Below are 19,578 nucleotides of genomic sequence, written 5' to 3'. Positions count from 1 at the left end.
GCTGGAGCGATTTCCTCCGAAAAATCGCGCCTCCGGCGTCTCCATCCTTGAACTTGCGCGGCTCACGGGCATCTTCCGTCCGATCCGTATAAAAGCCCACCTAGTGCTAGTGCCGGTTAGAACCCGTTCGAACCCAGCCAGAGAAACATGAAAGTCTTCGTGGTGTTTGTCTTCGCCGTCGTCGCCGTCCAGGTGAGTAGAGCGCCGCCGTAGGCCGTGACTGACCGTCTCTCCCAGGCCCTCACCGACGAACAAAAGGAGAAGATCAAGGCCTACCACAAGGAGTGCTCGGCGCAGAGCGGCGTCGACCAAGAGCTGATCTCCAAGGCGCGCAAGGGCGACTTCGCCGACGACCCCAAGCTGAAGGAGCACCTCTTCTGCTTCAGCAAGAAGGCCGGCTTCCAGAACGACGCCGGCGACATCCAGAAGGACGTGCTCAAGACGAAGCTGAACGCAGAGCTGAAGGACGAAGCCGCGACCGACAAGCTGATCGAGAAGTGCGCCGTGAAGAAGGCCACCCCCCAGGAGACGGCCTTCGACACCATCAAGTGCTACTACGAGAACAGCCCGACGCACGTCAGCCTCGCTTGATTTTGTTGTAGTGAGTTTTTAGTTGAATAAAAATGTAGGGTGAACTCACGGTGTTTCTCTTTTTGCGCGGCGAAAATCGATAAGGGATGCGCCACCCGAAAATGGGGTGTGCAGTTTGTCCGATCTTCGGGCACGTGAGTTATGCTCGAGGGTGCGAAGCGAGGGACGATATTAAAATTGACGGCGACCCACTTTCCTTCCGCCGAAGCGTTTTATTTGTGTTGCCAATTTGTGTCGATTAAATTATCATATAAAAGCCGCTCCAATTTCGCTTCCAATTTTTTTCTATTCCAAATGCTAATTTCGACTTAATTGGCCGGCCGGCTGCGAAGATCTAATTATTTGCGAGGCTCGAGCTCGACATAAAAGAAGCGATCTTAAAACAATTCCAACCAATTTACAACTTGTTTAAAATTCTAGATGCTTTCCGAGCAAGGTGAGCCAAGCTGCATCTTCTCGAAGGCAAAACCTATCCCAAAATAATCTTAATTACTCAGGATTATATAAATGTTTCTTGCATCGCAGTTGGCTGTGAAATTCGACGCCCAAAACCACAAAAGTAAATGAAAGTGGTGAATATTTGGTTGCCTAAAAATAAGGGACTTCGAGGTGCTTAATAATTTCAAATGGAAACAGTGTCGCATATTATTAAAATCAAAAGTATTTACTGTTGCTTGCCAAGACAGAACGAGCCCACTCATCATTCCACCCCATTTCGGAGGGTGCTCCATTTCATCTACTACCCTTACACCATAAATCACAAAACCACGACGTAAGAAACATTTATGATAACCCTGCTTCGCAGCCGCGAATTATTTCCCTCATTCTTTCATTCCAATTTGGGAGTGTCCTCAAGGGTCCAACACGGGACTTGTGCTATTCACACTGGTGCCATACATTTTTTTAGTAATTTCACATCCTACAAGTGGACATGTCACGATTTTATTGTTCCCATTATTATTGTCCAGGAAGCGGGAACAACGTCCCAGATTAACTTTGCTTGCGTTGTAATTATCTGTCACCGGATTATCCTGGCTGAATGAGCGCAATCCACCGACAATCATAAGCACATTAGCCATACCTCGGAGAGTGACGCGACGGCAATTAAAACGCCGCCTCCGCCGGATAATTTTTGATCGACCCAAAATCGTTCACCCCTTTTAAGTGATCTCGGGGCGATGTAATTGCGCCGCATTACGGAGGCGGAATTTTTCTGCCTCCATAAATATCCATAAGCAGGGGCGGCGCAAGAAATCGTAAATTCCCCACAAAGGAGCAATTCGGAGAGGCGGAATTAAAAACGGGTAGCGAGTCCACTCTGCCGGATCCACCCCCGAGTCAAGGGGTGGCGAGAGCGACACGTCTCCACCCCCTAGATTTATCGTGGTCGCTGTAATGAAACAACCTCACCTGGAAGTTGTATCTGGGGCGAAGTCGCGGGGGCGAAATTGATATTAGACGAGTTATCATTATTCATGGCTGGCCTTCCGCCAGTTCCTCTTCGCTTCCGCCATAAAATGACCGGATAAAGAGCTCTAACCGCCAGATGTGATACCCTCCGCCATCGCTGGAACTTTATTGGAGCGCTGCCAACGCCGAGGGAGACGCGGAAGAAATGATGATGCCCGGTATCATCTTGTTCGCGCCCGAAATAAATCTGTTGCGCCTCGATAAATTAACCGGGGGGGCTCTGAATCGATCCGGGCCGGTCCTGTGCACCCGCCGGCTCCTCCGGTTATTACACTGCAGATACGCGCACCCGTATAAATGGTTGCCTATCCGACGACTCGTCCGGAAACTAAGAAAAACTAGTTTTCGAGTGAACACTTGTTGGACATCCGGTGTCGTGTCGTTTGTTCCAATTAGGGCGACTTTATGGCCGACTAATTCTAAAAACGTCAGCTTGATTGGTTCCGAGCGGATTCAATACAGACATGAGAGAAATCTCTTGCCAAATAGGAAGAGAACAATCCAGACAATAATTTTGCATCTGTCGAGTTACATAACGTGACATTTTGCTTCAGATGAGCTCATTACGACACTAGTTGCAACAGCTTGGAAGAAAAAATCTAGTGGGGGGGACCTTGAATTTGGAACTGGCGCCGATACTCCATCTCACTAACGCGTCACTTCCGGGCTCGTTTAAATACAGCGATTTTGTTTTTTGTGATTTGGGGGTGTGACGAAAAAACAAGGATTAATTATAAAATAATCTATTTAAAAAAATCTACAACGAAACGTGGTCCCTCATGGCGCCCAGGACCCTCTTCTCTTATTCCTTCAGTTCTGCTCCTTCTTGTCGAGATAGGAGCGCTCGAAGTAGCACTTGTGCACGAGATACACCGTCTCGCAGGAATCGGCTCCTTTCAGGTCCTTGCACTTGTCAATTATCCCTAGCGCCTTCTCCCGATCGGTTTCCTTGGGAATCTTGGCTTTGATCACGTCCAGGAGGAGGTCCCCGTTCTCCGCGACGAACCCGGCCTTCTGGTAGAAGCACTTGGAGAAGCATTTCAGTTTGGGGTCGTCGGTGAAGTCTCCGTTGTCGGCGCGGTCGATCAGCACCGGGTCCACTTGGGTCTCGGCGATGCACTCCTCCCTGTACTTCTTGATCTTCTGGATTCTGGCCTGGTCGTCGGGATCCTGCGACAAAACAAGCATGACCTTTTGACATATCGGGGCCGGAGAAACGGTCGTTGCCATTAGACGGTTGCAAAACGAAATCACAATCGCGATGATTATCGGTGCAGCGTGACGCAACCCAAGAGAAAAAAATCAATTACCTGCTGCGCGGAGAGGCCGGCGAGCGCGACCAGGAGGACTGCTGCGACCACCTTCATTGCGACGGACTAAATGCTTCAAAATAATTTCTAAATCTCTTTTATATGCCGCACCACATTTGTCTTGTCGCGGCGAGGTGAAGGTTACAAGCGGTGCGAAAGAATATCAATAACCGAAGCGTGATCGATCAATTGAAGAAACTCGACACAATGGAGAAGGTTTACGGACGGAACTGGGCGCAAATGGGGCCTCCTCCGCCCGGAAATTCGGCGCTTCCGGACGCGTCCTCGAACCTGAGTGCATTTTTATGCAAATCGATCACGTGCCGCCGGTTAATCCCCGCGCTCCGGGAACCGCGACTCCTGGAATTTCGCAACGATCGCTTTCATAAATCAAACACAAAATCGCTAATTCTGCACCGGTCGTAGAAAGCGCGACATGTCGACGCAAAAAATTAAGGCGTAACACTTTTATTTTGGACGGGAACAGATAAGATTCGGGGCTTGTGCAACGTTTACCCTGCCCTAAAACACACATCCGCGTCTGTTTATCGATTGCGAGGCGGCCGGGGGGGCTAAACAACCGTAAACCGTTCCAAACTGTGCCGTAAACTCTTGCAGAATTGAACCAAGTTTTTTCGCAAAGGGCGATGCTAAATTTAAAGTTTCCCGGTTTGAATTTGGCGCGCCCTTGCATCTCACCGGCGTCGCACTTCCGCCCGACTACATAAAGCGGAAGTGCCGCGAAAATCGAATCGAGAGCGGGTGCGGATCGCCCGCGCGTGACGTACGTCCCATAATTATTCCACTAAGAGGAATTCTCTGCCGCAACGTTACCGCGAAATTCACCATTAGCGAACTATTCCATTCCAATTTGAAGAAATTGCTTACGTAATCCCGTCTGATGGTTATTTACCACCCGATTTCTATTTCGCTTGATGAGCCAACAAAAACTTGGAGAGTATCGCGCGTGGGCGTCGCCAAATCGGCTCAGGAGCACTAATCTTGTTTTCTCTTCTCAGAATTATCGCAGAGATGACGGCCCAGGCGGATCAGATTAACAGCAAACGGCTCAACTTGGAAAAAGCAACAAACTTCATGAGGCAATATCGCGACCCCCATTCCCGCGAACTCAAGAAACTTTCGGCAAATCAGTTTATGGAAGTCTGGAGTCACTACGACAAGGACGGTGAGTAGGGAGTTGTTTTGTCCCTGGCTCGTTGTGGCAGAAGTGGACGCGACCCGAGATTTAATCCTGGCGGAGATTATCCTTCGCCTGAAATATTGTCGAGGGAAGTTTCCCGACCGCGACGGGTTGTGCCACCCTCTGGGGGCGAATGTTCCCTTGTTGGGATCGCGAGTTGTCTCGCGTAACCAGTAGAAACCGGTGTGGATTTGCGGTGAAAGTGATCTCACCGATAGAAAAACGCAAAGAATGCGCCTCGACCAATATTTCACCTTTCACACTAATTGGCGCGGCTCTTGAGACGTTCTCTGACCCATTTCAGGCAACGGCTACATCGAGGGGACGGAGTTGGACGGGTTCTTGAGGGAGTTTGTGTCGAGCGCCAACGCCACCGACGTGGGTCCGGAAGTGAGTAGTACCCCCAAGTCCGCGATGGTCTCGTGACCGTTTCTTGCGTAGGCCGTGTCCGACGACATGCTGGTGGAGCTGAAGGCGTGCTTCATGGAGGCCTACGACGACAACCAGGACGGCAAGATCGACATCCGCGAGGTGAGTCCCCCGGAGGAGTCCCCACGTTTTAAGCGTGTCGTTACAGCTGGCCCAGCTGCTGCCGATGGAAGAGAACTTCCTGCTGCTCTTCCGCTTCGACAACCCGCTGGAATCCAGCGTGGAGTTCATGAAGGTAACCTTCGGCGGGTCGCGCTTGGGGTCTGATCGCTCTGTTGCAGATCTGGCGCGAGTACGACACCGACGGCAGCGGTTACATCGAGGCCGACGAGCTCAAGGTAAGGAGCTCGGCGACCGACACGCTACCACTAATCACATCTCTCAGAACTTTCTCAGGGACCTGCTGAAGGAGGCGAAGAAGATCAACGACGTGTCCGAGGACAAGCTGATCGAGTACACCGACACGATGGTAAAGTATCCGGCGGGAGAGCGTTCGCAAGTTGATGAGTCTCTTGCAGCTCCAGGTGTTCGACTCGAACAAGGACGGCCGGCTGCAGCTCTCGGAGATGGCCAAGTATGGGGACCTGGGGGTGCGGGTGTCGGTCTGATCGGTGTGTTCTTTGCAGGTTGCTCCCGGTCAAAGAGAATTTTCTCTGCAGGCAGGTCTTCAAGGTGAGTGAGGTACCGATCGCATTTTTTTCCAGATGGTGTCAAAACACAAAGTTCGTGTGAACGACACTTGAGCAATGGATAAGTGTACGATCCAACACACTCGACACTGTTAAAAGAGAACGAGTCTCTCTATTTTGCACTATTCTATTGTGGCACTAGTCTAGCTCTCTCTAATAAATCAAGTCTAAATTTGACAGTTAATGTGGTAAATCGTTAGACTAATTTTAAACGACTCAACGTATAAAAGACAATCAAATGAATAAACTTTTTGCATGGCTTTATTCGTCTGTCTTTGTGGCTAAACTAGGAAGGAATAGAAGTAAGTAAACAAAACACCTTTCATGTTAGAGGTAGACGACGCTTGTGCATGACCTCTCTCTCTCTCTCTCGCATCTCTTCCACCTATCATCCTCTCCGACAACATACATATCACAGGAGTACATACAACATATTTACTGTTGCGTCTCCGTTTACGCCGAATTTATCTCATTCTGTGCTACTTTAGGGAGCCACCAAGCTCACCAAGGATGACATCGAGAGAGTTTTCGCTTTGTACGACAGGGTGAGTCACTTTACCGTCGAAATCGCTACACATTTCGCGCAAAATCTCCAAAACAGTAGATCGAATTCAAATTTGGCGCCTGTTTTTGCATCTCACTAGCGCCCGAGCGCCGACCAACTATTTAAGAGGCTCTACTGGTTTGGCGATGTTTGGGCGCTGCTCGAGAATTCGCTAATGTGGTGGTTCCGTTTTCAGGACAATAACGGTACAATAGAGAACGAGGAGCTGCGCGGCTTCCTGAAGGACCTGCTGGAGCTGGTCAAGAAGGTTGGTCGCCGGGGTGGGATTTGGTTCCGTTGCGAATTTCGCTTGTTGCAGGATTACGACGCTCAGGACTTGCTCGATTTCGAGGAGACGATCCTGCGAGGCGTCGACTACAACCAAGACGGCAAGATCAACAAGAAGGAGTTGACGATGATCCTGCTGGCGATCGCCAAACATAATCAGGAGGAGGAGGCGTCGGCATAGACGCGATTGGGAGGAGCGCCGCGACGAGATGCCAATTTATCATGTTAGCACAAGTTTCAGGAGTTTATAAAAAAATTACTATTAGGGTCAAATTTAATGTTAGATTATTGTGACACCAATATTGTTGTCGATTTGGTAGCGCGTGACTGCAACAATGAAAACAAAATCGTGCATCAGTCTCTCAATTCTGATAATATTAATCATGATCGTTTTTTAAGGGAAATTTCGCATCGCTGTGATTTCATTGGAAGTAGTAGGTAGGGGGCAACACGATCGATGATATTTTTGTAAAACGACGCAATAGCCCGACGACTCCCGGTTCAGTTGTTTCATTATTACGGAAAGCAAACACCAAACCAAAGACTCATTTGATACTACAAAGCCCGATCCTGTCAATGCACAATCTTCATATCGCACTCGATCAATCAATCAATCAACTTTTACGAAATTGTAGGTTAGAGTTGCATGGTCTCGAGCTTTCTATACTTACTTCAGATCTCTAGTGATGTTGCTCTATTTATCTCTAGAATTAAGTACATATTTACAAGTGTTTGAACGCTGCGAGGCACCGTATTACTGATTGTGATAACTTCCATTCCGCGTGGAAGAAATTAAGAATCGAATTTTGATCGGTCGAAGCCTAATCGCTGAGTAATCGCTGTAATTATCGAGCCGCAGCTTCGGATCATGTTGTTGTATCTCGAAATTCGTCCAGTTTCGCATATCTGTGCCCCTCTATGTGCATTATTGTATGATAAAGTCTATTTTAATAAAATAAACTCTAGATTTAAGTTGGTATACTTAGGTTCGAGTGGCGTTTGTACTTTTTTTCACGTTTTGTTCCATTGTACAAAGTTGCCAAATTGTCTCCACGATCACGTGGAATTTAGCTCTCTCTCTCTATCTATCTATCTATCTATCTCTTCGTGTGTGTAAAGACTGTTCGCTTCTTTTTCGATTTTACATTCAGTGTGATAACGGATTTTTCAAATTATTACAGAACGGTTCACTATGTCCTACTATATTGTAAAAAATAATAAATGTTCGTTATTTAATGTCTCATCACTCACTCCACTCCTCCCAGCTTCTTCAATCATTTTTTATCACCAGTTCGCCCGTTCCTCACATTTTAGGTTAATTCTACACCTCTAATTTTCGTCGCGAGAGGGCGCTCAGCTTTCCCTCAAACCATGGCCTACTAAATCTGAACTACGCGTCGCTTATTAATAACCGAAGCGCAGTTCACATTTAGTATTAGTAGGCCATGCTCAAACAAGGCCATCTGAATCAAAAAGCTACGTTTTGAGGCCGTTTCAATTTTCGATTTTTTCCATATAAACTTTGTTTCTGTGACATTTCCGGCAGCAAAACCTTTTTGCGCTCCATCTACCGATTTCGAACGCAAAGTCGATTGAGTCTTTTTCCATAGAGACGGAAAAGTATATCAATTTTAGCTGTGAATTTTAGTAAGCCATGGACTTTTTAGACTGTTTACTTTGAGGTTAAGTGCTTAAAACATCAATTAAAACATGAATGCTATAAAATATCCAAGATCCGAGCTTATTTTGGATGCATTCTGGACTAGCAAAATACTAATAAATTATAATTGCAAAAAAACATGAAATCATAACACGAGGTAGGTTAGAACAATTTATAACTTTAATATTTTTCCGCAAAGTGGTTTGTTCTGATTTGCACATTTCTTTAATAAATCTGTTTTTTTCTTGACAAATTATATTATCTAAAACTGGTTTCAGCGAATATCTTTTGCCCCACAAATGAAACACGCTTTTACCATTTTATCTATTTTGTAAAATAGAAGGGTATTGCTTTAAATTGCCGCCAATGTTTATAAATTGCTGTCAATTTAATATTGTAGCTTTGATTCGTTAATCGGCCACCGAGGGCGCGCAACAAAGTTCTGTCTTCTTTGGTTTTCATGGCCACTCTGCAGTAACAATTGTCTTGGACACTGAAACGGCCTTCAAAAGCGTAGCTTTTTGATTGAGATGGCCTTGCCTAAAACTGCAGTTCCGGTTTGTCACAAAACTAAGACGACAAGTTGCAACATCAATGTATTTGATTTCCATGCACGACATACATCTAGACTTAACTCTAAAGGATAACTTCGTTAAGGACCTAAATTATTGCACAGCACAGCAGCAAAACTACTTTTCCTTAAAGTAGAGACAATTTTCTAGAATACGAGATTCATTTAATTTTTACAACACATATTTCTATTGGATGCACTAGTTTTGGCGAGTATTCTTCCGGGAGCTTCTTATTTGCCGCGTCGGACCACTTGGTGTCCGCACTTCTTGCAAGCTTCGTATTCTTCCTTTTGCATCGAGATCGGTACTTGATGGTCCACGGATTTGGACCGTTTCTGCTTTGGAACGCTTGGCACTTGGAGGAACTCGTCGTTTGGAGAAAACTCGTTCGGCGAGTTGTTGCTCCCGTTGTCCTCGCTCTCGTTGCGGTCCTCCAGGGGAGGAAGTCCCTCGCTGGGACTAGGAGTCCCGGTTTCGATCCCGTGAAACAAGTCCAGACGGGAGTCGAGCGAGAATTGCTTGCCGGACATCAAAATCCCCTTGATGCGTCTCCGCATCGCTGTCAAAGCAAATACAATATGAATTTGGCCCTTCGACACATCCACCTCCCTTACCAGGACTGTTTTGCGCGTTGAGCCTCAGCTTGATGGTCTTGCAGAACTGCTCGATCACGTCGCTCTGGTCGTAGATCGCGGCGAAGCTCCCGTTGACGATTTTCGGGGACATGGGGGAGTTCGATAGGAGCAAGCTGGTGCCGAAGTTCTCGTTCCGGTTCTTGGTGTCGGCGAGGGGGACTCGAGATCTCCCGGGAGGGTTGAGCTCTTGCAGCACGTCGTTCGCCACAGCCTTGATCTCCTTCCAGTCTTTGACGATGTCGCCGAGGGTGGTACGCGGCGACGTCACCGTGAACCTGATTACGTATTTGCCCTTGAGGATGGCCGGGACGCAGTGGATGTTGCCCCGGGAGTTGATCCGCTTCCACAGGGTCTCGGTGATGATGTTGTCGCCGATCAAGCGAAACACCACCAGGCCCAGGTGGCGCTTGGCGGGGATCTCGAACCGGGGATCCGACTGGACCATGGCTTCGAAGGTCTGCGCCAAACGCACTCCCTGCAATAGGTACGTCAAAAGAGAAGGAGAAAAAAGGGAGAAGAGAGCAAAATTAACCATGCAAAGTAAAATTGTAAAAGGAAAAAGAGACTTAAGACTAAAAATGAAGGGGACAAGAATTGTAAAAGGAGTTTTTCAAAAGGAAAATGTAAAAGGAAGAAAAGAGTTACTAACAGAGGTTTGCGAAAGAAGAATTTGAGAAGCAGAAACTAATTACAGAAAGAATTTTGGAAAAAAAAGCAGTGGAAGAAGTGGGCAAAAGGATTCTTAGAAATTAAAAACTGGAATGAGGAATGAGAGTTACTAACGGAGTTTTGCCAAAGACAAACATAAGAAGGGGCAGCCAATTGCAAAAGGAGTTTTGCGAAAGAAAGAGATAAAAATTAGAATAGGGCAAAAGGAGTGCAAAAGGGGAAAGAAAGTGAAGAGAGTTTTGTGAAAGATAAATGTGAGAAAGGGAAAGGAATTGCAAAATGAGTTTTGCAAAAGAAAAAAAGGAAAACGGGAAAAAAAGGCAAAGCAATCCTACAAAAGAAAAATGTAAAAGGAGAAAGAATTTTGTGAAAAGGGAGAGGAAGGAAAGAATCGTTTCGCAAAAGAAAAATATAAAAGGGAAATGAGAGTTCCTAATGGAGTTTTGCGAAAGACGAACGTGAGAAAAGACAAGAAAGAAGTAAGATGGAAAAGAGGGCAAAAGGAGTCTTCCAAGAGAAAAATGTAAAAAAGAAAAGAGGGTTGAGAGAGTTTTGTGATAGATGAATGTGAAAAGGGGAAGAGAAATACTAAGAACAAAAGGATTCCGGCAAAAGAAAAATGTAAAAGGGCAATGAGAATTACTGATGGAGTTTTCTGAAAGACGGAGTTTTGAAAAAGAAAAAAAAAGCAGAGAAAAAAGAGGGCAAAAGGAATCTTGCAATAGAAAAATATAAAAAAGGAAAAAGAGAGTTTTCTAAAAGATGAAATGGAAAGTAATCGCAAAAGGAGTTTTGCAAGGGAAAAAAAGAAAGGGGAGAAGAAAGTAAAAGGAATCTCGTAAAAGAAGAATGTGAATGGAGAAAGATAGCTTTGGGAAAGACGAATGTGAGAACGGAAAAGGAATTGCAGAAGGAGTTTTGCAAAGGAAAGGAAGGAAAAGAGAGAAGAGCAAAAGGGTCCTGCAAAAAAATTGTGAAAGGGGAAAGAGAGTAGAGGGTCTTGTGCAAGAGAAATCTGAGAAAGGGAAGGGAGTTGTAAAAGGAGTTTTGCAAAAGAAAAACGTAAGAAGACAATGAGAGTTAGTGGCGGAGTTTTGCGAAAGACGAATGTTAGAAGGAGAAACAAAAAAGTAAAGTGTAGAAGAGAGCAAAAGGAGTCTTGAAAAAGAAAAATGTAAAAGGGGAAGTGATTTACTAACGAAGTTTAGTGAAAAACGAATGTGAGAAGGGGAAAAGAATTGCAGGAGTTTTGCAAAAGAAAAATATAAGAGGGAAAAGAGAGTTAGAAGAGTTTTGCGAAAGATGAATGGGAAGGAATTGCAAAAGAGTTTTTCAAAAGAAAAAAATCCGAGTCGTACCTCTCTGATGTGCTTTTGTAATCCGGTGATTCCGTAGTTGCGGATGACGAACCAGAGCTTGAGAGCTCTGAATCTTTTGCTCAAAGGAATCTGCCAGTGCTAGAATCGAAAGAGGAAGAAATAAAAACCGAAACAGAACCTAACCGCCCTAAAAACTGAACAAAACGCGAAAAAAATCATCTTTACCATGTAGTCAATCGCAAGACCTGAGAGCGAATTTTCTTTTTTAGATTCGTTATCGTCACACTTTGGGTAAAATAAACCTGAGTATTCGTGTTGGAGGTAGACGGGTTCGACGTTGAAGGCCTCGTGCAGAGCCAGACTGTTCTTGACCCTTGAGTCGAAGAGTTATCAAAAATGTATCGAAAAGAATCAGTTTGCACGTACCACATGGCGGTGCAATCGAAGTGCACCATGAGCCACTTGGAGGGGTTGAAGGCGATCGAGTCGACCCTCTCGATGCCCTTCAGCCATACCCTGTACTCGGGACAGATGAAGGCGCTCCCGGCGTAGGCGGCGTCCACGTGGAGCCACAGGAACTCGTCGGCGCAGACTTGGGCGATCTCGTCGAGGGCGTCGAAGGAGCAAGCACCTGTCGTCCCCAGGGTGGCGCAGACCTACGCAAAGAAAGTAAATCTCCGCCGGCGGACAAATCGGATGTTGTTATTAATTGCGTCCTGGGGGATTTGTAGTCGGATCGCTTTTAAGAAGATTTCCCCAATTAGTTATTTGTGTGGAAACGCGAGACAGCGATAACTCCCTCACCCAGAACGGAACGAAGCCGAGCTCGCGGTCCTTCTTGATGGCCTGGAGGAGGTCGGGGCCGCGCATCGACAGATTCTCGTCGCACTCCACGTACCGGATGTGGACTAAACCGATCAGCGCCGCCTTTTCCACGCTGGAGTGGGCCTGATCCGAGCAGTAAGCCACCAGTTTGCCGTTGATTTCTCCGTTTTCGGCGTCGGGATGCGACTCCTTGTGCTTCTTGATGGCTCGCCAGCGCCCGGCCAGCAAACTGATCAGGGTGGACTCGCTCGCGGTGGTCTGAAAGCAGCGTGCCACGACTCGTCCGCAACCCGGAGAACCCTCTCACCTGGATGACGCCGCCACCGCTGCCGCCCTTCCGGTGCAGGAACTCCTCCGGAAGACCGACCATCTTGCCCAGCCAGTTCATCACGATCATCTCGAGCTCGGTGCAGGCGGGGCTGGAGGCCTGGAAGCACGAGTCAGTCGAAGAAACGACCAGAGGGGACTCACCCAAGTGAAGCCCACGCAGTTGATGGCGTTGGACAGCATCTCCCCCAGCATGGAGGGGTAGCTGGTCAAGGCCGGGAAGTAGGCGTGCATGTGGGGGCTCTGCCAGTGGGTCACCCCCGGCATTATCACTTTTTCGATGTCGCCGAAGATGTCGGGCCAGGTTTCGCCCTCCACGGGGGCGCTCGCGGGGATCAAGTCGTGCAGGTAGCCGGGCTTCTTGTCGGGGAAGACGCGCCGGTCGCGGATTTGCTCCAAGTAGTCGGCGATGTAGTCCACCATTTCCTTACCTTGGGGGGTTAAGTCAAGTTTTTCAAAATTTCTAAAATTGGACTGAAGGCAGCATTTGTTTTTGTGGAATTTTCACTTTCAAAAGCTCAAATAGAGAAACTTCAAAATTCAATTCAAATTTTAAATTAGCTAGAGTAGATTTGGCAAAAAAAGAGGATGAAATTGCAACACGAGCCGTAAGCGAGTGGTGGAATCATCCGAGTGAATAATAGCCATCATACGCAAGTTGAAGACTATACTTTCTTCTAAGAAAAAACAATCTTTCAAAAGTAAATTTAATTGAATTTTTAATATTTGACAGTTAGAATGTGCCTCGTTAAACGGTTGCTACGCAACTTATTGTTCATAAACGCATCCGATTGGCGATCTGCCGTTATAGAATGAAAATACAAGAGATGTGATTGGCCGACAGCCGTGGATTTCAGTTTTTTCTAACACGGGGCGTCGAATTGATATAATTCTTTCATTGAATATCCTAAAACTTAAAATTTTTATTTTGCAGGATTTTTTCCAAAATAATTTACTTGCACTGACATCTTTCAGAATTCAAATTCTAATGAAAATGAAGATTTTTGGAATTATTGAGAATCTCCAATGCTGAATTTTAAAAAAATCATGAATTTTTTAAAAATTTATCAATCTTTGAGTAGATAGAACTCAGATTTAAAATATTTTTGAAATTTAGTTTCTTAATAAAATATTTTCAACTAGGGTAAAACAGCAATTGCTCAGTAGTTCTGCGACTTTGGTGAGACAAATTTTGAAAAAATGCCAAAAAAAAGATTTTTTTATTTATTTATTTGAAATTTTGGATTTAAAAATACAAAAATGTTATCTCGAACAGGCTAAAAAGGTAAAACTTCAAAATTTGATTGTTTTAGAACCGTTTTTCAAAATACTTTAATTGCACAATTGCAAAAGGAATCTTGTAAAAGAAAAATATGACAGGAGAAAGAGAGTTTCTGCGAAACATGGATGTGAGAAGAGGAAAAGAATTGCAGTAGGAGTTCTGCAAAAGGATAAAAGTACCTAAATGGGAAAAGAGAGTCAAAGAAATCCTCCAGAAGAAAAATGTAAAAAAATGCAAAGGAGGAAAGAGAGTTTAGCAAAAGAAGGAGAAGAGGGAAAAAAGAGTCTCGCAAAAGAAAAACAAAAGAGGAATGAGAGTTACTAACGGAGTTTTGCCAAAGACGAACATAAGAAGGGGCAGTCAATTGCAAAAGGAGTTTTGCGAAAGAAAGAAATAAAAATTAGTATAGGGCAAAAGGAGTGCAAAAGGGGAAAGAAGGTTAAGGGAGTTTTGTGAAAGATAAATGTGAGAAGGGGAATGGAATTTCAAAATGAGTTTTGCAAAAGAAAAAAAGGAAAAAAGAGTCTCGCAAAAGAAAAATATGAAAGGGGGATGAGAGTTCCTTACGGAGTTTTGCGAAAGACAAACGTGAGAAAGGACAAAGATTTGCAGAAGGAGTTTTGGAAAAAAACAAAAGGGAGAAGAGAGCAAACTATCAATCTTTGAGTAGATAAAATCGAAATTTAAAATATTTTCGAAATTTAATTTCTTATTAAAATATTTTCAACTAGGGTAAAACAGCAATTGCTCAGTAGCTCTGCTGCTTTGGTGAGACAAATTTTGAAAAAATGTCAAAAAAAATAATTTTTTTATTTGTTTATTTGAAATTTTGGATTTAAAAATACAAAAACGTTATCTCGAAAACGCTAAAAAGGTAAAACTTCAAAATTTGATTGTTTTAGAACCTTTTTTCAAAATACTTTAATTGCACAATTGCAAAAGAAATCTCGTAAAAGAAAAATATGACAGAAGAAAGAGAGTTTTTGCGAAACATGAATGTGAGAAGAGGAAAAGAATTGCAATAGGAGTTCTGCAAAAGGATAAAAGTAAATGGGAGAAAAAAGAGTCAAAGAAATCCTCCAGAAGAAAAATGTAAAAGAGGAAAGAGAGTTTAGCGAAAGAAGGAGAAGAGGGAAAAAAGAGTCTCGCAAAAGAAAAACGTAAAAGAGGAATGAGAGTTACTAACGGAGTTTTGCCAAAGACGAACATAAGAAGGGGCAGCCAATTGCAAAAGGAGTTTTGCGAAAGAAAGAGATAAAAATTAGAATAGGGCAAAAGGAGTGCAAAAGGGGGCAGAAGGTTAAGACAGTTTTGTGAAAGATAAATGTAAGAAGGGGAAAGGAACTTCAAAATGAGTTTTGCAAAAGAAAAAAAAGAAAAATATGAAAGGGGAATGAGAGAAAGACGAACGTGAGAAAGGACAGAGATTTGCAGGCGTTTTGGAAAAAAAAAAACAAAAGGGAGAAGAGAGTAAACTATCAATCTTTGAGTGGATAGAATCCAAATTTAAAATATTTTTGAAATCTAATTTCTTATTAAAATATTTTCAACTAGGGTAAAACAGCAATTGCTCAGTAGCTCTTTGGTGAGACAAATTTTGAAAAAAATGTAAAAAAAAAAGTTTTTATTTGTTTATTTGAAATTTTGGATTTAAAAATACAAAAATGTTATCTCGAACACGCTAAAAAGGTAAAACTTCAAAATTTGATTGTTTTAGAAGCTTTTTTCAAAATACTTTAATTGCACAATTTTCAAAATGAAAATACTGAGACAAATTATAGTTATTTATTTAACGAGTTCGTTTGTAATTTTGGCTTTTTTTGGCATGAGTGGACCAGTTTAAAACTCGAGTGAAACGAGAGTTTTAAAGGTCCACGAGAGCCAAAAAAAGCCTAAATTACACAAGAACGAGTTGAATACAACGTTTTTTTGTTCGACGAGCCCCTTAAAGGCTCCAAATCGCTAAAAATCTTTAAAATTAGCTTCACGTTTCGTTTTGACAAGTTGTCAAATTTATCAAAATCCGTTCACACAGGAGAAAATTCTCAAATTCTGACAGTGTCGAACAAAAAAATTTTTTAGAATTCTTAAGTATTTCAAATTCCGGTTTTTGAGGAAAAAAATTGACTTGATTTTCAAAAATCCACTTTACTAAAATATTTTCAACAAGGATTTTTTCCATTCCAGCTGCTTCTTTTTAACCATGTTTATTGATTTCCTTTATTTTGTCGTTGTCATCTTGCAAATCGTCCGAGCAACTACATTGAGATTTAAACGCATCGAAGATTCAATCGTCTGCTTTACAGTTTCGTAAAATTCTTATTGAGCAGTATATTATTGTTAGCTGCGACATTTATGATCCGGGAGGGGTGGCACTTACCCCTGACTCGGTATTCCTGGGCGTCCATGTCGATTTCGGAAAAGTGCTGAAAACAGGTGAAACTCGAGTAAATCCTCCGTTGACACTGCACAGGTTTCGGATTAGCTTTTCGGGAGTCGGGGAGCTTTGGCTAATCTCATTTATTGCGGAATTAGCGAGGGGGACACTAAAACTACTCGCTCAGACTTGCCCTTTTCGCGAACTCTAATTCGAAAAAGTGGACGCGATTTCGGAAAAAATGCGACGAGCGGGGAGAGGGGACGGGGTGGGACTCACCCTGCTGGCAAACTCACCACTGTAAGAATACCGAAGCCAAATGCTATCAACAAGTGACAACGTGCTTTATATAAGGCTTCCCTCCACTCCGTTTCAGGAAAATATTATTGGCTTTGTTTCACGGAGCTTTGGAGTAAGGCAATCTGTGCACTTCCTGGATAATTGCTTCGTTAATGCAACCGCGACGATTTTTAATTGTCCACAAAATTATCTGGTGTGGCTAATTTGCTAAAAAAATTTTGATACAGAAGAAATTTAATTTTTCGCAAGTGCCGGAGAGGACAAAATCTGAAACCGGGAAATCGACTGTAAATTCTAATTCATTTCTTTGAAGATAATTATCAATTGATTTCTTCTCGTTAACGGATTAAGGTCAACCCACAACGTGACTTTGAAGAAAAAATTAAACGATTCTAATTAAAATCTCCACTTGTTCGCTATACCGTGTGTTAGGGGAAGGTGTCCTAGAGTGGACTTGAAAAATGAATTACATTATAACACAGAGTATCTATAAATGATTGTCGGATCAAGCCAGCGTTGGAAAAAATATTATTTTGCCGCCTTCTCGAAACAGATGCCCAATTTTTAGATGTTAGCCAAAACACAGCTGAAACTTGTCTCTGGTTAAAAACCAACAACCTAACCTGAAAATGTGACATTCAGTGTCGAATTTATTCTACATATAAAGCGGCACATTCAAAACTTGACAAGTTTTCATAGCAAGCTGGACCAGACAATCATTTGTGGATACCCTGTATTATGATCGTAATTGATTGTTACTTCTGGTATTACCTTTTATAAAAAAAACATGAATCATATTGTAAAGATTACATAAGATTAATAATAGTACTGTAATAATAACTGAAGCCGGCCTCGTTGCCGTGTCCCTTTTTTAAACAGCGACAGAAATTTTCATTTATTCACAATAGCTATTCCTTATTTTGTTGGCCCGTTTGCCATGACGTAATAACACGTGACTCCTAATTGAAAATTATTATTTTTTTTAAATGATTTTCACGACATAACAAATAATTCTACAATTCAGTTGCTTTATCAGTACACTTTATCAGAAAATTTCCAAGTAAATTTAAGACAAACATGATAAAATGGAAAAACTAGATTAGATTAGATTAAAAAAATAAATGTCATAACTGATAATTAAATAATTTCGTGTATTTATCGATTATCAATTAATTATTGTTAAAATATTTACATTCTTTTCATATCAGAAAATAGTGATTCGATTTTCTAAAAAATGTTTGATCAAGGAAGATCAAATAAAACGTGTTGTACTGCTTTATCTGATCAAAAATAGAAACAAAATTTGTAATGCCAATTTCTATTGGGTGATTCACGTAGCATGTAGAAACTTCCTGATTTCCCAAAATGGTATTACATAATGTGAAAATTGGTAGCCGACTAAAAGTAAAATCGACTGCTCCAAGTTCAAATCAAATATTTTCAAAATGGCGACACTTCCAGAAAGACCGGAAATCGACGCCATCTTTGGTTTTTTTTTTGTAGAAACGCCCCATTTTGATTTCATATTTGGATTCTACCTCAAATTTTGAGTTCAGAACGTCCTCTTGTCAACACTTATCTGTCATCGTTTTTGACCTGTCTTTTTCGCAAAAAAGCGGAGTTGCAGGGCTTCATTAAAAAATGTATAACTCCTGAACCATTGGAAAAAGACAATGTTTTTTTTTTCATTGAATTTCTAAAGGTTTGGCCGATCTTTTGCGACATTAGTGACATTTTTTTAATGTTTCATACGCCTACTACAATTTTTCAAAGTTGATAATAAAAAAATGTCGAAAATATATATTTATTTGAAGGCCCGATACCATTTCTGACGCTAAATATAAATGTAAAATTTAATTTTAAGGACACTTTTATTAACATTATGTATGTCTATTTCATGTCTATTTCCAGCCGTTTTGGTGTAATTTCTATTTTTTGAATAAAATATTCTTTTTTTTTATCCAGAAATTGTTTTATTTGAATATTTATTCAACAATCGCGTTGCAATAAATAGTAGATAACAATAATAACAACAACAACATTGTTAACTGTCTCAATGAAAATGATTTACACATTGAGCTTTGCATTAAAATGATTTTGACAGTTATCATTTTTGTTTTCATTATTTACTCAGTTGATTAAACTGCAGAAGAATACCTTTCCTTTTAGTAAAAAATAACTGAGTCCTTATTGAGGAACCTGAATGATTCTATAGTCGTTTGTAACAAGTACAAAATAAAACTAAAATTTTGTCTTTTTTAGTGAAGAATCATAAAATGATCTAATCGAATTCCACTCGAACTTTTTGTTTCCCTAAATAATCTTCTACCTCTGATCTTGCAATTTCATAGTGACAAATTTCTAGGCAACAGGGTTTTGTCGAAAAGCGAAAATTTTCCCGTAAACAAGTTTTTGTATCATTATCACCCGATAACATTTTGATAACACCGTTTCTGCTCAACCAATCGTGTTTTTTATCGTTCAATCGATCACACCGATAAAAGGCGACACATTCATTTCGAATTCTTTGTACTATTGTATGCACAAAATAATCCAATTAAATACCACTCGAGCTTCGAGTTTTTAACGATTAATTTTAAGCTCTCGTGGTATTACTACAGAAAAATTCTAATTTTAGAATAAACACGACCAAATAAAAACCTGATCTATATTTACGTTAACATACACAATTTATCTCGCTTATGTTTGCATGTTCCGGATAAACTAGAGAACGACTGGACCGATTTCCAAAATTCTTTCAGTGTTAGATAACTTGGTTCTTCAGGAGCGACACGGGCTAAGTATTATCACTCTGCGACGTGAGGGGACCGAGCAGTGAAGCAAAACGTTGACAAGACTACAGCTGAAGAAGATAATGAAACAACATTTATTGCTTTACTTTTCCCACATTTTCATATTTAGTGCCTCGTGCAGAATTAAAACTTGACCACCAGACGCTAGTGACGCAAGAAACAATGTATTTTTATTATTTATTATTCGCAAAATAAAAGTTTTAGGTACTTCCATTTTTAGCCCACATTTTAATTTGTTTGTTTTGACGCGACACGCTCCGTCGGTATAATTGCGGTT

General features: G+C 42.2%; 4 protein-coding genes across 7 annotated transcripts in view; 2 read left to right on the top strand and 2 right to left on the bottom strand.

Moving 5' to 3' along the window:
• The window catches only part of Cbp53E (Calbindin 53E), a 107,785-nt gene extending 100,027 nt beyond the window's left edge, over window positions 1-7,758 (top strand). For 2 of the 3 annotated variants that reach the window (XM_069037042.1, XM_069037044.1), the window contains exons 3-14: window positions 4,391-4,557; window positions 4,877-4,962; window positions 5,014-5,103; window positions 5,150-5,236; window positions 5,283-5,339; window positions 5,387-5,470; window positions 5,520-5,575; window positions 5,628-5,673; window positions 5,981-5,992; window positions 6,179-6,235; window positions 6,431-6,502; window positions 6,554-7,758. In XM_069037042.1, coding sequence (XP_068893143.1) covers window positions 4,391-4,557; window positions 4,877-4,962; window positions 5,014-5,103; window positions 5,150-5,236; window positions 5,283-5,339; window positions 5,387-5,470; window positions 5,520-5,575; window positions 5,628-5,673; window positions 5,981-5,992; window positions 6,179-6,235; window positions 6,431-6,502; window positions 6,554-6,703 — 964 coding nt within the window. In that variant the 3' untranslated portion in view covers window positions 6,704-7,758. The remainder of the gene's footprint in view (window positions 1-4,390; window positions 4,558-4,876; window positions 4,963-5,013; window positions 5,104-5,149; window positions 5,237-5,282; window positions 5,340-5,386; window positions 5,471-5,519; window positions 5,576-5,627; window positions 5,674-5,980; window positions 5,993-6,178; window positions 6,236-6,430; window positions 6,503-6,553) is intronic. The other variant, XM_069037043.1, reaches the window with a different exon arrangement.
• Window positions 33-635, top strand: LOC138122757 (B1 protein-like). Its single transcript, XM_069037058.1, has 2 exons — window positions 33-192; window positions 238-635. Exons 1-2 carry the CDS (start codon window positions 148-150, stop codon window positions 589-591), a joined length of 399 nt encoding a protein of 132 aa, XP_068893159.1. The 5' UTR covers window positions 33-147; the 3' UTR covers window positions 592-635.
• On the bottom strand, window positions 2,789-3,586 carry LOC138122751 (general odorant-binding protein 56d-like). Its single transcript, XM_069037051.1, has 2 exons — window positions 3,372-3,586; window positions 2,789-3,231 (listed from the first exon to the last, which is right to left on the bottom strand). Exons 1-2 carry the CDS (start codon window positions 3,426-3,428, stop codon window positions 2,872-2,874), a joined length of 417 nt encoding a protein of 138 aa, XP_068893152.1. The 5' UTR covers window positions 3,429-3,586; the 3' UTR covers window positions 2,789-2,871.
• A 1,002-nt stretch (window positions 7,759-8,760) lies between the features above and the next one.
• Hdc (histidine decarboxylase) lies at window positions 8,761-16,921 on the bottom strand. Of its 2 annotated transcripts, XM_069038359.1 has the most exons (10): window positions 16,192-16,921; window positions 12,674-12,960; window positions 12,510-12,629; window positions 12,182-12,460; window positions 11,804-12,033; window positions 11,680-11,750; window positions 11,603-11,622; window positions 11,417-11,515; window positions 9,369-9,864; window positions 8,761-9,313 (listed from the first exon to the last, which is right to left on the bottom strand). In XM_069038359.1, exons 1-10 carry the CDS (start codon window positions 16,217-16,219, stop codon window positions 8,985-8,987), a joined length of 1,959 nt encoding a protein of 652 aa, XP_068894460.1. In that variant the 5' UTR covers window positions 16,220-16,921; the 3' UTR covers window positions 8,761-8,984. The 2 variants fall into 2 exon arrangements, with proteins under 2 accessions (XP_068894460.1, XP_068894459.1); XM_069038358.1 differs by having other exon boundaries at window positions 11,603-11,750; window positions 16,192-16,920.
• Window positions 16,922-19,578: the final 2,657 nt, after the last annotated feature.

Source organism: Tenebrio molitor, chromosome 2 (assembly GCF_963966145.1).
Source record: "Tenebrio molitor chromosome 2, icTenMoli1.1, whole genome shotgun sequence".
In the NCBI taxonomy this organism is placed as follows: domain Eukaryota; kingdom Metazoa; phylum Arthropoda; class Insecta; order Coleoptera; family Tenebrionidae; genus Tenebrio; species Tenebrio molitor.
The sequence above is the reverse complement of the archived record's forward strand: the minus strand, read 5'-3'. Positions and strand labels throughout refer to the sequence as shown.